Source organism: Juglans regia, chromosome 5 (assembly GCF_001411555.2).
Source record: "Juglans regia cultivar Chandler chromosome 5, Walnut 2.0, whole genome shotgun sequence".
In the NCBI taxonomy this organism is placed as follows: Eukaryota; Viridiplantae; Streptophyta; class Magnoliopsida; order Fagales; family Juglandaceae; genus Juglans; species Juglans regia.
Window position 1 is genome coordinate 4,396,216 of NC_049905.1, and position 18,689 is coordinate 4,414,904.

Here is an 18,689-nt window from a genome sequence, read left to right on the forward strand (position 1 = left end):
TGATGTGGATAACCTTCATCTACAAATAAAAAGCCCAAAACGAATGACTGAAAATTCTCTCCGGATCCTTTTCTTCTAGGCAAGAGGCTTGCATGTTATTCTTTTCTAATGCTTGTTTACTAAGAAAACACAAGATCAAGAGATTCCCACAAGCCACTGGTCATCTTACAAACCATATGATCTCAGGGCATAGCAAAAACAGATGCAGAAATGATAAAACTCTTGTGCACTTCATACAACATAGGCTTTCACAATGCATGGACAGACCACCAAAAGATGATATCCATGTACAAACAACATGAGCTTCTTTAAGTGCTTTCCTGAAATGATTGACATCGACAAAAAGCCACTGGGTTTGCTTTTAAGACCTTATCAGCATCTGATGTATGAGAATTTGTATTTGATTTGGATTGGGAAGCTTTAAAAATGCCACCTCTGACGCTGGATTTTTCCTTGTCAGGCTCAATACCCAAAGTAGACCATATGGAACTCTTTGCAGCCTCTTCTGGATGAGTAACTCTCAGTGTCTTAGGTACCCAAAGGCTCTGTTCCTTTGTTTCTTCAGCCAGTGAATTTGCATCCTTTGAATGCTTTCCCAAGATCGGTGAGCTATTACCTGAACAGCTGCTGTTGCTAGTAGAAGATGAAACTGATGGGCTACCATTAGATCTGACCAACTGTTTATTCCACTTCCTAGCATCCCAGCTTGGCATGCAACCCCAGTATGGCACAGGAAGAGGCAGGAATGTTGGTTCACAGAAGCCAGGAACTGGCACCATAGGTGAAGAACCCATATGACCAGTATTAGAGATACTACTACCAGGTCCAAACACCAGTTCATTCGAACCTGGGTTCCAATGGCGTGCACATTGAGAAACAGGGTAACACTGCAGTGGATGAGTTAAATTGAAACTGTTGCAATGTCCTGGAGATTCACTTTCGTGGGAAGTAGCAGCTGTGAAGGAAGAGCCAGATGATAAGGGCTCCTCGCTACTCTCCTCAGAAACCAAAGGCCAAATTTCAACATTTTTCTTTTGTTCTTTGAGATTGAGCACAGTTGACATGGATTCACATAGTGGAGCATCTTTGCTAATATTTAGAACTGCTCCTGTTCCTTTGTCAAGTCTTAAAGAGGCAGGAAGTTCAAGACATGAGGGATGCTGGTCGCTAGCAGAGTTAAGGCTGTCTGCTTTGGTGACTGGTATTACATTAGATGGCACCACTACTTGATGGTACTCCGAAGGCTTATTCTTGCGCCTTCCAGCCCCGACAGGAACACTTCTAATTGTTCCTCCAGCTGTCCAATATCTCTGGCAATTCTTGCAAAAATGTCTAGGTTGGTTTACATTGTAGTTGTTGAAATAGCAAAACTTTGTCTCCAGGCTAGTACAGCGAGGACAAGGGACAACCTTGTTTGGCTTCCTTAAAACCTTCTCTTGGCCACCTGCATCATTTTTAGCAGCTCGGTCTTCCTCAGGATTATGATCTACTTTGGCCTCATTCTCTATTAAGGGATTTTGGTTTTTGGTATCTTTTTTATTATCTAACTCAGAAGGAATATCCTGCTCGCAAAAATTCTCCATCAGAGGGTCATTCATTTTAATTTGTGTTACTTCACATACCCTTCATTTTAAATAGAGTTGTAAAATAATTGTAGACTAGTGGTTTATAATTTTCCAAAATACTGCATCAAAAGCAAACCCCTAAACTTCAATGAGGCATGTAGTAACAACAAACGACTTATATGATAGAAAATAACCAAATCTAGCACATCTTAATCCATATCTAAGATGAATTTGGGTTTATAATTCTTCAATAAAAGCCCATAGATATGAGTAATAAATAATTTTTTATAGGTAAATATAAGTAATAAATAATAAAAACAGTAACAGCAAACACAGGCAACATAACTCACATCAGATATTTGAAATCTATAGCACACAAGCATGAGTCTATGCAACAAAGTTCAAAGCCCAAATTCGGGGTACAATCCCAAACCATCCATATCACCAATCCATGAAAACACCGAAAGAAATAGACATCTTGCTCCCTCAATGTCTTTTTCGGTAGGATTTTTGTTTTCCACTATTCCTAAAATATTATGGTTTATTTAGGTTTCAGTTGTAAGTGCAACGATATCACTCAGGTTCATGTTTGAATTATATATTATGAGTCCACATTGAAGCTGTTGAACTCTGTACTATACTGCTCTTGCAGGCATAGAGATATTCACACTTACGGTTCCTTAACTCGTTGCTGAGGGATTTAGTGTTTGGAAACTACCAGTAGCTTTACTGATGATATAATATTCCCGATGTTCCATGGTTATCTTTTGTTAATTAAGCACTTGTAGTTGTAGCCACTCACCTTAGAAAACTGTGGAACTGCGATCATTTTCAAGAAAATAAGAAATTTCACTTAGTTTCATAAACAAAGCAATTCAGCTCCCCACAATCCCATTAAAAATGCACCGACTGATTATTACATGCTTGTGTTATAATGAAAATGACTTCATATTTTTTGCTTTTGTTTCTCTTTGATTATTTAGTCAGATTTGTTCCCCTTCTTCATGACTAGAAGCAAATAGCAGCTGCTATCTAGAAAGTCAATGCAATCTTTCCAACATTAGAATTTTTTTTTTTAAAAAGCAGTGATAGTGAAAGCATAATGAATCCGAACTTAAAAAGTTAATCAAGAATACGATCCAAAACAAGGCAACGATTTCTGCTTTCTTTATAAAAAAAATTAAAAAAAAAAAAGGTCGTATTGCGTTTTCTCCCACAAAAATAGAAAGTAATTTATGCAAGCGCCAATCAATCCAAGTATCCATAAATGGTCTAAAATTACCGTGACTAAAGGAATTGCCGGAGAATGACGTTCAGAGCCGGAGCCTTGTTCGGAAACCGAGGGAATCCGAGAGTCAGCTACCGGAATATTCCTACCGAAAAGCTTAATGGCCGGATCTCTCACTTGAGACATGCCCCCTCAGGTGGGAAATTCAATGAGTCTCAACTCTCAAGTGTCAAAATGACTCAAAAATGCTCCATAGGTAATGAAACAGAGAAACTCAACTTCAAACCCCCCCCTAAGCTTTTGGGATACAGAAACATCTTCTTCTTCGTTAACGATAAGAATTATATATTTCAAAGAGCCTAGCGGTCACTTGGCCTTTTGTTCTTTCTTTTTTTTTTTAATTTTTTATTCATATTTTTTTATTATTTTTAAAAAATATAAAAATATATTAATAATCACCCTCTTAACTATTAAATAAAAAAATTAAAATATATGAAGTGTGAGAAAACAAGTAGGCAAAATAGTATTTTTCTTTCAATATTTGGAAAAAATAAATAAAAATTTAATTCCATTTCATTTCTTACAAAGAATTTGAATATTTAACTTTTCTACAAATATAAATATTGAAATAAATAATCCTCTAAAATATATTCTGATTCAAGGTTAGATATTTGAGATCTATCAATAATGGACTCGATTGTTTTTATAGATGAGATGAATTGAGATTAAAATTAAAATTTTAATAAAATATTATTAGAATATATATTTTTAATATTATTTTTATTTTGATATTTGAAAAAATTAAATTATTTATTTTATTTTATATAAAAATTTAAAAAAATTAAAATAATATAATAAATTAAGAGAAGTTGTAAATCATTTCATTTTATTTATGTGAGCAACAATTATATCTCATAGTTTTACAAAAAAATGTGTAATGCGAGTAATGTTAAATAGAAGTCTCAAATAAACAAGTACTGTGCGGCCTGCAGATCCTTTGTAAAAAAATAGATCACACTAAAAAAATAAGTTTTTTTTTTTTACTAAAAATTCTATGTAAAATGGAGTGCGCAAGTAATACGTAAAAATAATTGTATATAGCAAAATTCTTTTTTTTTACACATTTTAAAATGGGATCTATTTTTTTACCAAAAGACTGCAAAATTTATCTATTTTGACCGAATTTTAAGATACAAAAATAAAGATGGATAGAGTGAAAGAGATGGATAAATAAAGATATAAATTATAAAGTAGACCCTACTTCATCCATCCTTCCTACAGTGATATATCATCTCTTATTATATTATTATTATTATTATTTATGATAACAATGCCGGGTGAACGATGACAGAACCTAGCTCTTAGCTTTGTTCCAAGACTATTTGGCAGTTCTCAGAATATGGATGAAGTGACATATCAACAAATATGTATATAAACAATTTTGATCCTATCATAATCATATGATGAGAGTACTATGCGTTCATTGTCAGACAAATACCGTGTTCTAAACGAGATCGTTGGCACTCCAAGAGTAAATGAACATAGGTTGAGCTAGATTCAAATCACTTAAAGTTCTTAGGCCCTAGAGCGGGAGAGATAGATACATAAAGTGAAGTTAACTTGATGTGTCTATTTCTCTTTTATTCTAGACCTTATAGTTCGGTCGAGAAAGGTAGATCGCTATCCGGTTGAGCCGAACAACACATTACCATAGCTTTGAATCGAAAACATATTAAAATGCCAAACATAACTCATAATCTCATCCTTTAGCTGATGTTATATATACTTGGCCATCTGGAGGAGGATTGGAATGCCATCACCTTGCTCATGGTGTATGTACTATGAACACGGTGGCTGTTGCACCTTTGTTATAAAGCTTCTTACACTTCAGTTTCGCAGCTAAAGCTGGAGTGAAGTGATACATGTGGAAGTTCCTTTTCTTGGGGATATGACGTGTGTGAAAGTTCATTTAAGAAGGAAAATACCTGGAATCCCAAATCTCACGCATCAGGAAGCTCCATTGAGGACAATATATGAGCCTTTCTCATCATTCCTACACCACACACGTCTTAAGATTTTTTCTTAACACAAACCTCAACATGTCTGGTGCATATAGACCAGGGCAACCCTGACATAAGATGCTAATACTATTAGGCTACCATGCTTTTATATAATCAGCCACCACAGTCTCAGACCAGAACCCAACTCATTGCTGACTCAAACCAAAAATAAAACAAACTTGAATCCACCTATCAAGGAGAAACAACCAAAGTTGGTATCGAACTCTGATTGTCTAAATTTTTCAGTGATAACCTTGGTAATGTACATTGAATGACTATGTGAATACAACAAAATAAAATACAACATTAAAAAGACTACCCTTCGGATAGCAATAACAAAAATCTGGCAACCAAGAGAGATACTCTGAAGCAGCCTAAAGAATAGGATCCTTTACAAAGAAAAGGAGGTGTAAACAGGAACAAAAACACCTTGTTATCTTTGTGGAGGATCCGGGATAGGATTCATTTCTATTTCTGTAGCTCCAAACTCCCTCAGATTCCCAAATTTCTCAGCTTCCCTTGCAATCTGAATATCGCTGGGTTTATAGTATTGATACAGAAACTTTACAGCCAAACGAGGAATTAGGCCAGCTATGACGATTGCAAGCAAGCATAACCAAAATGTACTCCTTTTTGCAACATGGAAGATTGCCCTGTCATATTATAGTGGAGTTGCACATCAGTCTCTACTAAAAAAGTAAAAACACGATTTCAATATATCTTTCAACACTGGACTCATGCAGGAAGATTTTTCATCTAATCTTTTTTTATCAGTAAATAAGAACTTTATTGATGAGGTAAATAGGCATATCAAAAGTCCACCAGAAGAATTTTCATCTAGTCTGCAGTAGATATCACCCAAATTGTGCCTCTTTGTGGCCATTGAGTATGTATTGTCGTCTGGGAGACATAAAGTATTAGTAGTGAATGTTGTAAGGTTCACACACTCTATCTTTATACAAATCTAGGCCCAAGAAGGAATTATGCTGAGTCTGTATCTGAAACACAAAACTGATATTCTACCATACAGCTTTTAATTGCAGCTCATTAAAAGTCTACGTGAAGTGGTTTTAAAGAACAGTGGGTTAACAGGGAGTGAAAAAAGCCGAATAATAGAAGCTCTAGAAGCCAAGACAAGAGGTGTATAAAAAGGATGCATAATTACTTACAAGCTTATGACTGCCCATTTTTAGACGTAAGAAGATATCGTTTTTGTTAAAGAAAAAGAGGGGCCAAGGTAGGTAGTTGGGTCATTTTCTTTTGGCTAAGATGTACATACTCACATGAAAAGCTAGAAGAACAACATGAAAAATTAACCAAGGCTACTGGAAAAATGGGGAGCTTAGAAGAACAAGCCTTCTCACGTTGAAGGTGACTAAAAGATGAAGATATCTAGCAGCAGGTCCTATTGTCTCTTTATCGTATGAATTTCAGCTTGACACAATTAAAAACCGTTCCAAAAATTTCAGTTTAACTATCCAACATTGGAGAATCACCATTCAGGCTTCTATTCTTGTCTTCGGGAGGACCACTAGTAAGAGTGAGCTCCCGCGAATTGGGAAGAACTTGTATATGAAGCACATTATTAAATATAGGGCTGAAATAATGTGATGACAAGACAAGAGACTTACCAGTAACCAACTAATGAGGGTATAACATCAATGATAACAACACAAACGGCAGTAGCAATTATAGATCCCCAAATGACTGCATGAGTAATCCAAGTCCACCGAAAGACGTCCATGGCCAAGTGTATATTAACCAAAGTAACCACTCCAAGTATCCAAAGATCTCCTATACCTGATATGTCAATGGTGCTGTGCCAATATGCAAAGAAAGGGATAAAGAAGATAGCTGCACTTTGCCACAATGAATCAAACATTGTTAACCAAAACAACCTTCTATTGTAGCACTCTTGTCTTTGCCCAGCCCCATAAAGTTGGGGATACTGTAGAAGAGTCCTCCTACTTAGATCCTTGTCAAGAATTCCAACAACAATCGTAGGCAGTGAAGTATAGATTATTGAATACAACACACTACTCCATTCATTGATTGCAGTTGTCAAACTGAAAGAAGTAAAGAGCACATACCTACACAAAGTACATGAAAAACTTAGCAATGGTGAAGCAGGCCATTGCGGACATAATTAGGTTAAACTGTAATCTTTTCCGTCTAGATCATATTCTTTATCCACATGTACAACTCTGTCCCACTCGACTAAATAGTAATTCAAGCTTGAATTACAAAACCATATTATAAACACAATTAAAAAACAATCTGTCTCTCCCCCTTCCCGCAGAACAAAGAGAGACAGTGAGAAGCTTATACATAGTTTGGACACAGGTTAAGACTTGAGACGATGTCCATAACAAACTTCAACAGACTGAACCAGCTAAATTAGATGGCGTATTCATAACTACAGAATCATTATATGTGAAGAAATAATCAAAAGAAATATGAGTGCCCAATAAAAACTCACCAAAATAGAACAAATACCAACACAGAATTCCTGTAAAAATTGTATAATATCATGTAGCCCATTCGTTGGTAATTCCAGTGCCCATGGACCAAAATAAGGGGAACTAAGAATTTAAATTGCCCCATTGCAAAATCTGATGCCATTACAGCTTGCCGACCCTCTTGGCCACTGATGCCAACTCCAACATCAGCCATTTGGATCATCGATACATCATTGGCACCTGATAGTGATACAAGCAAAATGTCAACAATGAACATCAAAATGTTAGCAGGAAAATTTGCATTTTATTTTCCATATTTTGGCTCTCTTTTATGGGAGCATAAGTTATTTATCTAACGCACCATCGCCAATGGCAAGTGTCATATCAGTAGTTCTGTTCTTCACAAGGGCAACGATTCCAGCTTTTTGCAAAGGAGCCACTCGACAACATAGCACAACAGAACAGTTACTGGCTAATTGGAACAGCTGCATCTCAAGATGAGTAAGTTAGATCAACATATCTCGCCAACAACTAAAAAAAGCTGGAGGTTTACAAGCACTTGCCTGTTCTTCGAGTTCACTGTCAAGAATATAAACAAGGCTGGTACCATCAATAATCAAGGCCACTGGTGTTGAACCAGCTTCAGAACTTCCGCCAATATTGTTTGCAACTCCAGCAACGGCCACAAGCTTCTTACACATGACAATGGCATCTTCCAAACTCCTTCTACATGACTCCTTAGAACTGCTATTAATTATTATCTGGGTCATCTTGCTTGTCAGGAGCTTGGAGGAGTAGCCAATTGAAATGGCAGTTTCTTGCTTGTCTCCAGTCAAAACCCATACTTTGATCCCTGCTGTTCTCAGAGATTCTATGGCCTCTGGCACACCTTGTTGGAGTTTATCTTCAATGCCAGAGGCACCTAGTATGCATAGATTGTTTTCAACACTGCTAGCTACCTTTCGAAGCAAAGCAGATCTACCAATTAAAGAAGTGCTCGCGGCCTCAAAGGAAGAATGCCATAGATCAAATTCCGAAGCACTCAATTCTCGCATACCAACAACAAGTGTTCTCAAACCCACTGAGGAGTAAGCGTGAAGGTGGGCTTCAGTTGCACGTATTACTTTCATGTTCAAAGATTTATCTACCACACTAAACATGGATGTGTCAGCACCTTTTACAAAGACTCTCACAACCTTGTCGGGGCACCCCAATATAACTGACATCCTCTTCCGGTCACTATCAAACTCATGCAAGCCTAAAACATTGAACCTGCAGTGCCCATGCTGAGGAAATTCATCAAAAAGAAGAGATACAAGGTTTTATCTTTTGAAAGAAGCTACCTATGAGTATGATAAGATAATCACTTGAAATAATAATCAAGTATGACTATTCCCACTGCAGCTACTATCACCAGTTTATGGCCAAGTCATCGTTATCATAATTAGTTTTGCTACCAAAGTTACTTTAAAAAAAAAAAACAACAAAAAAAAGATAATTAGCTCAAGAAATGGTTTCAACGCCCAAATGCCACCTATTCTCTCACTTTCATGTGTATCTTGCCATTGTGATTGTTTCCAGCAGGAAAAACAATTGAGAGAGAGAGAGAGAAGGAGACTTTTTTTTTTTTATAGGGAAAAAAAAAAGGAAAAGGAAAAAAAGGAGACTTGTAAGAATTATGAAACCACTATAGATTAGCATAAGTTCTCTTATATTAGTAAAGTAAAATCAGCCAAAATGATTGTAGCCACTTTGTTAAAGCTGTTCTAATAATTGTGGTGGTCGTTTTTATAGTCGAAGGGGAAGACGTGATGCTGTATAGGAAGGGGGGAAATGAACAATATAGCGACTAATTACCTTTGCCTTTCTCCTTGAATATCAATAACTATATAGCCAGAGGTTCGTTCTGTAAGCATAAAACCATAGGCAGCAGCAGCATACACCAATGCTTGTTCATCAGGAGACTCCCCTTGGTAATCTATCATCTTCACGGTAGGATCAGATGTGTCTACAACAAGGGGCACAATTGTGTTGCAAGCTGCCAATGCAAGTAAGAAATCATGGATATGTTTGCCTTCCTTTGTGCCACTTCCGCTTCTTGATAGTTGTAAGAGCTCCGGGTCAGTCTTTACCTTCATTGCTGGCCTTAGAACTTTTCCCTCCACTGATACCAAGGCAGACATAAAATCAAATTGTCATGCTAATGTGAAAATAAAATCGGAAACAATAAGACTATTTTACTAAAAAATAAAAATGGCATTACCTTGAACACAGTATTCAACTTGATCAATTTGTGAATTCCCAGCACTATAATCTACTCCCCATATACTTGCACATTGAAATTCCATCTTGTTCTCTGTAAGTGTGCCAGTTTTATCTGAGAATACATACTTCACCTGTCCTAAATCTTCGTTTATATTCAATGCTCTGCACTGAAATCTCGAATTTGATGCCTCATCATACATTTGGGTATCTCGGATCATGAAGTACGCCTGACCAACCCGGACGAGCTCCATGGAAATGTAGAGAGAAATGGGGATCATGATCTGGAAAACAATAACTGACATGAGGAATGCGAAAAATGTCTCCATTCCCGCTCCATAATAGTTATAGTCTTCCTCCTCCAACTCCGAGAAGTCAGCCTTTCTGTAATAGGGTATGTAATCCAACTCTTCCCTGTGTCTCAGCAACCAAACAAGTGCACAGACAGAGACAACCAAACACAAAGCAATAAGAAAAATGGAGAGTATGATGATCTCAAAGTTCATATGGATTTCAAGCCGGCTCCTCTTAGATGGAGCTCCTGAGCTGTTAAGCATAGCTTTGGTGTCACGACCAGCATACACGGCAACCCCAAAGGCCCACTCAGTATTCTTCAGCTGACAGCCTCGAAGGACAATATTGGAGGGTCCAAGCGACAGCTTTTTCCCATCAATTTCCATGTTTGCATGGAACCCATAAATATTCCTATTTGGTTTCTCACACTTGATCAACCCACTAACTTTAACTTTCCCTTCATCAGGCATCTTCAAGAGGGTCTCTTGTTTTGCATAGCGAGTCTTCAAATTGGACTCGCCATCCAAATTAATCGTCTGCACATAGGCGACCCCAGTTGGGTCAGAGGTCGAGAGCAGCACCATATCACAAGGAAGTGTTTCATTTGCATGAATTCTGATGATTTCACCAACTCGGATGTCCTTCCATTTCTTTTGTTGGCACTGATCATTAACCAAAATATTTGCCAAACGGTTGTTCTCAATTCGGTCCGACCGGTGCCGCCTATAGTCCTCGTATGCATCCTTCACTGCTGTAACTAAAAGCACAAAGGCTAATGGCAAGATTGAAACTCCCCTGCCAAAAACGGCCAGCTGGGGGAGCTGATTTAGAACAGCAATCACAAGGAAATATATGTACGCCACTCTATGAAACTGTTCGAACAGATTTCGCGGCAAAAAAGTAATAATCGAATACTTTCCAGTCCTTATAGAATTTCCTGCAAACTCATACCTCTCATTTGTCTTTGCAGGATCATTTATATAAATCAACCTCGCATCCTCGTCACTGATTTCTTTCTGGGACATACTAAGCGCTTCGGAATCAGCCCCTCTAGACCCATATCTCACGGGCTTCGATCCCAAGTCAAAACTCACTTCCCTAATAGAGTTTCCAGCTGAAGCCTTGGATTGAATGGACGCAATACTTCGTTGGGATGAGGAGTGGAAATTGGATTCCAGACTAGAGGAGTTTTCAACTGGGTTTTCCAGTTCCATCTTGGAAAACGATTCGGGCCGGCCAGATTTGGATTTAGCGAGATCTAACAAGACGGGTGCAGTATTCAGGTCTTGGTTACTGGGAGTTTAAGGAGACGGGATCAAAAGCGGACGCTCAGGAGCCATGATGTGAGGATCAGAAGCCTCTTGAGCAGCAGAGTGTCAACAATAAACAAATTCATGAAATACCCAGCTGGTGACTGCAATCAAATGTCGCAGAAATTTACAACAACAACAGAAATTTACGAAAACACGCAGAACCCAGAACCAAAACAAGTCGTGTATGTATGGGAAATTGATAGGAAAAAACGAAGCTACTAAAATATTAAGCTCGACATGCTAGACATAGTGTACAGACTGGGAAAGATAGGGAGAGAGAACCTTTGCTTTGTGCTAGATAAGGCTGTCAGAACTTGCTCGTACACCAGGAAATGTTAGAGGGAAGGATAGAGAGAGAGAGAGTAATGCGAAAGAAGGGAGAGAAACGGCTCTTGAGACGAAGTGTGTTTTCCGATTACGTTTCCAGAAAGAAAGAAGAATTGTAAAAGGTCAAAGGCATTGATAGAGAGAGCGAGTGATAGAGAATTAGAGAGATCCTGAGCAAGCGAAGAGAGAGAGGCGTTGATTGCAAAGAAATGGGAAAAAAAGTCGTATGGGATGGCGACAGCGAACGCATCAAAAACCATACAGAAAGGAAATACAAAATTCGGAATGTGCGTGCATGAAGAAAAAAGAAAAAGGAGAAGTCTTTCACGGAGAAAGAGAGTTCAGAGAGAGAAATTGCACTTCTAGAAGGGCTGGCGGAGGATGATAAATAATTACCAATAAAAACTAATTGTATTTTCTTTCCTTTACAGTGGAGCTGTGAAAGCTATAAATTGCCTGGATTTGACTGCAGTCTTTTATTTCTCTCTCTAAAAACTTTATTATATGTGAGGGATTTTCTTCATTTATATTCCATGTTTTTTAATTTAAATTTTCAAATAAATGACAAATATACTTATAAAATTCTTACAATATTTATTAAATAATAATAGATATAATTTTTTATGTATAAATTTCATACACTCTTTTTTTAAAAACAAATATAAATTTTATATTTATCTATTTTTTTCAATAAAAATATGCAAGCCACATTCAAATTGTATATACCATTTTCCAATTTGAAATTGAAGTCATTTTAATCCATCGTCAAATATCATAAATCTATTTACTTTTAAGACTCATTTGAATATAAAAAATATTTCATCTCATCTCATCATTATAATTTTTAAATTTTTATATAAAATATAATAAACAGTTTATTTTTTAAAATTTTAAAATAATAATATTATTAAAAAATAATATTTTATTTAATTTATTTAAAATTATCTTATTTTATCTTATTATCTAAACAAATCGGTAAAGTATGTTTGGATATAAATAAATTTAAAAAACTTTTAAATTACTTTTACAATTAGGAACGAGTTTTATAAATTTTAATAAAAATATGGACCCAATGAAATGCTTTCATTCTCTTTCTCTCTCTTTTTTTTTCTTTTTTTATTTTTTTAATGGTGCCAGCTTTTTCTCTTTTCAATGTTTTCATTACTATGTTCATAGTTCATGCTCGTAATTAAGCTCTGCTTTAATGGCTTCCTTTCTTCTTTACATTACACGTGGAGTTACACGAGGAAATGATAAAAGACAGGCATAACTACTCCCTCCTTTTCCCTCCCCTTCTTTTTTTTTTTTTTTAGCAAAACTTTTAAACCCCACTTTTTCTTTCTTATTAATGTATTCTCTGTCAATTTTTTTTCCAAATAATTATTACAATTAATGAAATAGTAAAATGAGATAAAATAATTTTAGATAAAAATTAAATATTATTAAAATATTATTTTTTAATATTATTATTATTTAAAAATTTAAAAAAATTTAATTGTTTATTATATTTATGTAGAAATTTAATAAAATTATAATAATGAGATAAGATGGGTTGAGAGTGTTTCTCAATCTAAACAACTCTGAAAAAAATTCGATCAAAATAAACTCACAAACTAATTTAACTTTATATAATATATAAGATTTATTTTATAACAAAAATTAATTTTATAATCTAACGTATGCCATCAAGATATGTCAGTATGTGAGTTTACTTTTATCTAAAGCATTTATCCTCTTTTTAATATCTAATTACTTTTGCTTGCAAAATTTAAATTTCATAGATGTCGAATCCTAGTTAAAAAAAATAAAAAATACATAGATTTAAAAAACTCTATGCTTTTTATTATTAGCAAATTTCTTATCCACTACAATAAAAACATTATATGAAGGTTGATTTGGTTGGTATTATAATATTTAGATTGTAAAATGGATGATACACTTTTCACGCCATTGACGTAACATGATTTAATTTATAAGACAAGTTAATTATAAATTATCTTACAAGCTAAATTTTATCGTGTTAACGGTATGGATAATACATTATTTATGCCAATTTATAAATATGACCCTATGGAATAAAATGCTCTCTATCTTATATTAAGAGCTATCACATTGATCCCACGCCTAATTTTTTATAAGACTTTAAAGAATAAGATGTTCTCCATATTTATATTAATAGCTATAGGGCCAAGGGTGCTCAATTGGTCAAGATAAAGTACTTGGATCTTAATATAGTCAATAAATAAAAAGAGCTAACCTATCTCCGACATCTAGTACATTCATGAAAAATCGACCAATGACTTCATTTTGCATTAGTGGTGTTAGGTTTATTTGTTAGCTACGTGACTAGAGAGTGGTTTAAGTTGCGTTTGAGCAGTGAGGTGATCTCAAATATTCTGTAAATAGTAATGAAAAAGTAATAAAAAAATAATAATGATAGAATATTGAATAGTAATGAAAAATACATTAAAAATAATAATAAAATAATGAATAATAATATCAGAATAGTCCACTACCCAAACTAGTCCAAAATCTTCGAATGTTGTTATTTTAAGGCTTCTACACCATGCACTGTCTATGCGACATGATTTGATTTATAAGAATAATTTTAAAATTTAAATCTTATAAATCAAATCTTAATATTTAATTGATGTGGATACCAGCTTGAAAATAGAATAGTTCTTAATCTTTTAGATTATTTGAATGATTTTTCCATATATAATTTTTTTTAAATATTGGTTTTTTTTATTATGAATAGATGGTTAATATTTTTTATACATGGAATATACCTGCAATAACAAGAAAAATAATAAATTTAAGGGAAATAGAATACATGGATTAAATTAGACAACAACCATAATAATATTATTTTTAGGGTTTTAGAAGCGTCCTATAGATCAACAAATTTTCAATCCAAGAATGTCAAAATTGATGGGAAGAACAATGGGTATTTCATGCACGTTTTAAGGCCATCAACATAGACAACTTTGAACTTATATTCTTTGAATATAAGTTCCAAATTAGATGAAGTTTGAGAACTTTCCATAAATTAAAAATAAAAATAAAAATAAAAATAAAAGATGGCGTGTTGGTCTAAAAGCTATCTATGTAGGAAGGCCAAAGCCTAACATAGTAAAACAAAGAAGACACGTTTGACGGTTTGAGTACCAAAATACCAAATGCACACGGCATGCACTTCAATGGTCCAAAACATTAAATGGAAAAACCTTATCAGCTTATTTGGAGATAATTCTTTCAAATTATTATTTTAGATTCACCGTTCCGTTTGGATTTACAGGTGAGTTGAGATGATTTTAGATGAATTAAATAAAATATTATTAGAATATTATTACTATTTTAAGATTTAAAAAAGTTAAATTATTTATTATATTTTGTGTGAGAATTTGAAAATATTATAATAACGAGATGAGTTGATATGAATTTCGAATCTAAACGAGATCAATCTCTTTTAATTTAGCTATAACAAGAGAATTAATAAGGTGCATAATCTCAATCTTGTTTAAGGATATAAGAAACTTTTCATTAAACATTAGTTTTTGAGAAATACTTAAGCGATAAAAAAATCTAATCAAAATACTTTTATTATGTAGTAAATCTAATATAATTAATTTATAAATTTATTTTTATAAAATCTTTAACTATAATGTTCTATTTTTTTTAATTATTTCACTCGTGAATGAAATTATATTCTTAAAGATAAAATAATCCAACATAACAATTAGATTACGTTTGGATATTGAATTGAATTGAGTTGAGTTAAGTTGATGTGAGATAATAAAATATTATTTTTTAATAATATTATTATTATTTTAAGATTTGAAAAAATTGAATTGTTTATTATATTTTGTATTAGAACTTGAAAAAATTATAAGATATGAATTGAAATAATTTAAGGAAAATATTACTTTTATCCTTAGTTTCTACTACTAGTTTCTACTATTATGAGTTTTTTATTTTTTATTTAATAATTAAGTAAATATTTTTTAATAAGATTATGATTTTTTTTATTTTTTTAAATATATTTAAATGTAAAAAAAAAAAACAACATTTCAAAATCACTGACGGAAGCTCCCTGCTGTAGGAGTAGCACCGCCCTAGTATTAATAACCCAACAACGAAGCCTTAATAACATGCTGAAAGAGAAAATCCAAAACCTATTGCCTGAAAAAAAGAAAAAAAAAAAATGATTAGGAACTGTCGTACACAGATAAAGGAAGGTAGACTGGTAGAGGCATTAAAGGCAGGAAGTTTGTCTTGTTAAAACAAAGAGGACAGACAGAGACAAAGGCCGCACACGATATCAGTAAAAAGTTGCTGTCTTTCTTATCCAATTTTCAAGACAACATATCTATTCATCCTACGGTCTAAAACCACACACGCGAACCGGATTGATTGTTTGTCTGTCTGTCATCAATCCTAATAGCGTATTTTGCCTCATAGGCGGCTTGGCTTCCGATGTCTCTCTCAGACACATGAGTGAGAGAGAGAGACAAAGTTGGTACTGTTTCAAAAATTAGAAAGGGAAAATATTTTAATTATAAAAAAATTATATAAATTGACGTAATTTATTAAATTATAAAATTATTTTTATTATAAAATAAATCTAATAGATTAAATAAAATCACATCAATTTATAAAATTAATTTTATAAAATTTTTTTATAAATATAACAGTATTTATATAAAAAAAAGAAGAAGTCATATTCATCATGTGATTTTCCTTCCTCGTCTATGAACCTAATAAGTGTAGACACTGGTCCATCCTAAGATCGGTCTTTGATCCAACCACGTCTCCCTCTTTTCACATTTTTGAACGCAAATGTAAAACTTGTCTTCATTTTCTCAACAGAGAGAGAATGAAGATTTGTCTAATACTCTCTCTCTCTCTCTCACTCTTTCTCACCAACTATTTCTTCTTTCTTTTGAAAAGTATTATAGACACTGAATTCTAAAAAATAATTTAAAAATAACATAACATGTTACTTACTTTAATAAAATAATTTACAAACTAACATGACATGTTACTTGCCTCAATCGAGAGAAGAAAAGAGAGATCTCATACCTAATAGTTAGGGGTGACGACGACGAAGTCCCGACATCGATGACAGGGCAAGGGAGATGACTAGACTGTTGTGAGGGGTGACATCGACAATGTCAAAAAGAGGTTGCTCAAGCGTTTGGAAAAGGGCGTGAAGAAAAGGGAGGAGGATAAAGGCATATGGGGAGAGAGAGAACAAAAAAAAAAAGGGTCATATAGACAATATGCCACATCAATTTATAAAATCATTTTATGCATCTAGCAGTCATCTTTTCTTTTTAGTTTACATCTATAGCCTTCCAACCACAGCAAGGCATATGAGGCTTACGTGCCATCTATGTGCACACATAAGTTTCACATGTCATCACTTATTTGGATCCAACTCTAAATACTATATGTGCTATGGAGTTTGCTATGCATCTGCCTACACCCGACACACACTTCACATATTTTTTTTTTTTTACACTCAATGCATTGAGTGTGTGCCGGTGTAGGTAGATGCAAAAATTTTTTCATGTGCTATATACATGAGCTTCTAAGAATATATCTTCCAAATCAACAATGATATATATAAATCCCAAATGTATAAATCTCGTGCAAGATTTGTATGTAAAAAAACAAACTCCAACATAAAAAAGTATGAAAACTCATTTTTTTTATAAAAATTTGCACAAAATTTATGCATTTGAGGCTTATCTCTAGCATTACGTGTTTAAAATATACCTTCCCTCGTCCCTACCTCACCAATGCATGAGACTTGTGTCGACAAAAGCCTGGGGTGTGCCTTGGTGTGCTACCATTGATTTGGGCTATCTAATCCCTAGTCATTTTACTACGTTCATGTTTTCTCTAACCAATAGTTTAGAAGAGGGAAAAGAGTGTGGAGATCTCCAGTTCTCTATCAACAACACAGAGGCAACAATACAGCAGTCTTAGGCCTAGTTTAGTTTTACAAACCTTTAAAATTATCTTATCTCATCTGGACATCTAAATATCATTCAAATAAAATATTTTTTAATTTTTAATTTTTCAAATTTTTCGTATAATCACATATAACTTTCCCAAACTCATAAACAAAACATAAAAAATAATTCAACTTTTTCAAATTTCAAAATAAAAATTATATTAAAAAATTATATTCCAACTCTCTTTTAACTTTATATTTTTTTATTTAATTGTTTTTCTCTCATTTTTTAAAACTTCATAAAAATCTTAATTTAAATAATTTCACTATTAATATTAAATTATTTCATTATTATTTATAAATTTATCATTTTATTTCATCTGTATAACTATACGAGGCCTTAGAAATATTAGGGAAAAAAAATGGAGGTCTCACACACTGACACTGGACACATGCACTGTGCTTTGAACTCTGGGCCTGGCTCATACCCTTGTTAAACTTTGGATCTGGACCAACGCCAGCCCGAGAAATATTGCTAATAGATTTGTATTAATTCTTCCTAATGGGTTTGATTTCCTGCCCAAATCCAAATTTATGATCAGTTTTTTTTTTTTTTTTAAACATGGATTTTGAAAAGAGTAGTGTTATTGCCTAATAGTAATTTTATAAAAGTAAACTAACGTAATTTCATATTATGTGTTATATTTAAGAGTTATTATATTCTCAGGTTGATATGTAGAGCACATTATTTATATCACTTAAACGATAATATTTGATTTGTTAGATTCAAATTTTTAAATTTATCTTTTATATGAAATTATACAATGTAAATACTTTATTAGGTGTGCTCTACACATCGGTTTTAAAATATAATTTTTTTTACTTTATAATAAAAATAATTTTATAATTTAACAAATCACATTAAATCAACATCGTTTAGTATACAAAAATTATATTCTCAAGCTAGTGTCTATTTAATAAAGTGTTTACATGATATAATTTAATTTAAAAGATAAATTTAAAAATTTAAAACTTACTAATCAAATTTTAAAAATTTGAAAATTTAAAACTTTTTTTGTTTTAAAAAAGAGATAGATCTATTATTTAAAAAATTTTTTTTTTTTATAAATTTTATATTTTATATTTTTTAAAAAATATATACACGACACTTGGCAAATATCATTCATCGTATGTGCTTAAAAAGCTTTGGTGACGAGGA

At 33.3% G+C, this 18,689-nt stretch overlaps 2 protein-coding genes across 2 annotated transcripts; both read right to left on the reverse strand.

Moving 5' to 3' along the window:
- Positions 1-203: 203 nt before the first annotated feature.
- LOC109009998 (cyclic dof factor 3-like) lies at positions 204-3,109 on the reverse strand. The gene is made up of 2 exons (XM_018990689.2): positions 2,848-3,109; positions 204-1,562 (listed from the first exon to the last, which is right to left on the reverse strand). Exons 1-2 carry the CDS (start codon positions 2,977-2,979, stop codon positions 309-311), a joined length of 1,386 nt encoding a protein of 461 aa, XP_018846234.2. The 5' UTR covers positions 2,980-3,109; the 3' UTR covers positions 204-308.
- Positions 3,110-4,819: 1,710 nt separating this feature from the next.
- On the reverse strand, positions 4,820-11,684 carry LOC109009997 (phospholipid-transporting ATPase 1-like). The gene is made up of 7 exons (XM_018990687.2): positions 9,576-11,684; positions 9,170-9,476; positions 7,876-8,584; positions 7,674-7,797; positions 7,333-7,552; positions 6,485-6,943; positions 4,820-5,506 (listed from the first exon to the last, which is right to left on the reverse strand). Exons 1-7 carry the CDS (start codon positions 11,080-11,082, stop codon positions 5,287-5,289), a joined length of 3,546 nt encoding a protein of 1,181 aa, XP_018846232.2. The 5' UTR covers positions 11,083-11,684; the 3' UTR covers positions 4,820-5,286.
- Between the last annotated feature and the right edge of the window lie 7,005 nt (positions 11,685-18,689).

What these genes read in the sequence shown, in the direction of transcription:
- LOC109009998 (XM_018990689.2), bottom strand. Translation starts at nt 2,979, where the DNA reads ATGTCTCAAGTGAGAGATCCGGCCATTAAGCTTTTCGGTAGGAATATT. An exon ending in CGGCAATTCCTTTAGTCACG is followed by an intron (nt 1,563 to 2,847) that starts GTAATTTTAGAC and finishes TTTTGCGAGCAG; the next exon opens with GATATTCCTTCTGAGTTAGA.
- LOC109009997 (XM_018990687.2), bottom strand. Translation starts at nt 11,082, where the DNA reads ATGGAACTGGAAAACCCAGTTGAAAACTCCTCTAGTCTGGAATCCAAT. An exon ending in ACAGTGAACTCGAAGAACAG is followed by an intron (nt 7,798 to 7,875) that starts GCAAGTGCTTGT and finishes CTTGAGATGCAG; the next exon opens with CTGTTCCAATTAGCCAGTAA. An exon ending in TTGGTATTTGTTCTATTTTG is followed by an intron (nt 6,944 to 7,332) that starts GTGAGTTTTTAT and finishes TACTTTGTGTAG; the next exon opens with GTATGTGCTCTTTACTTCTT.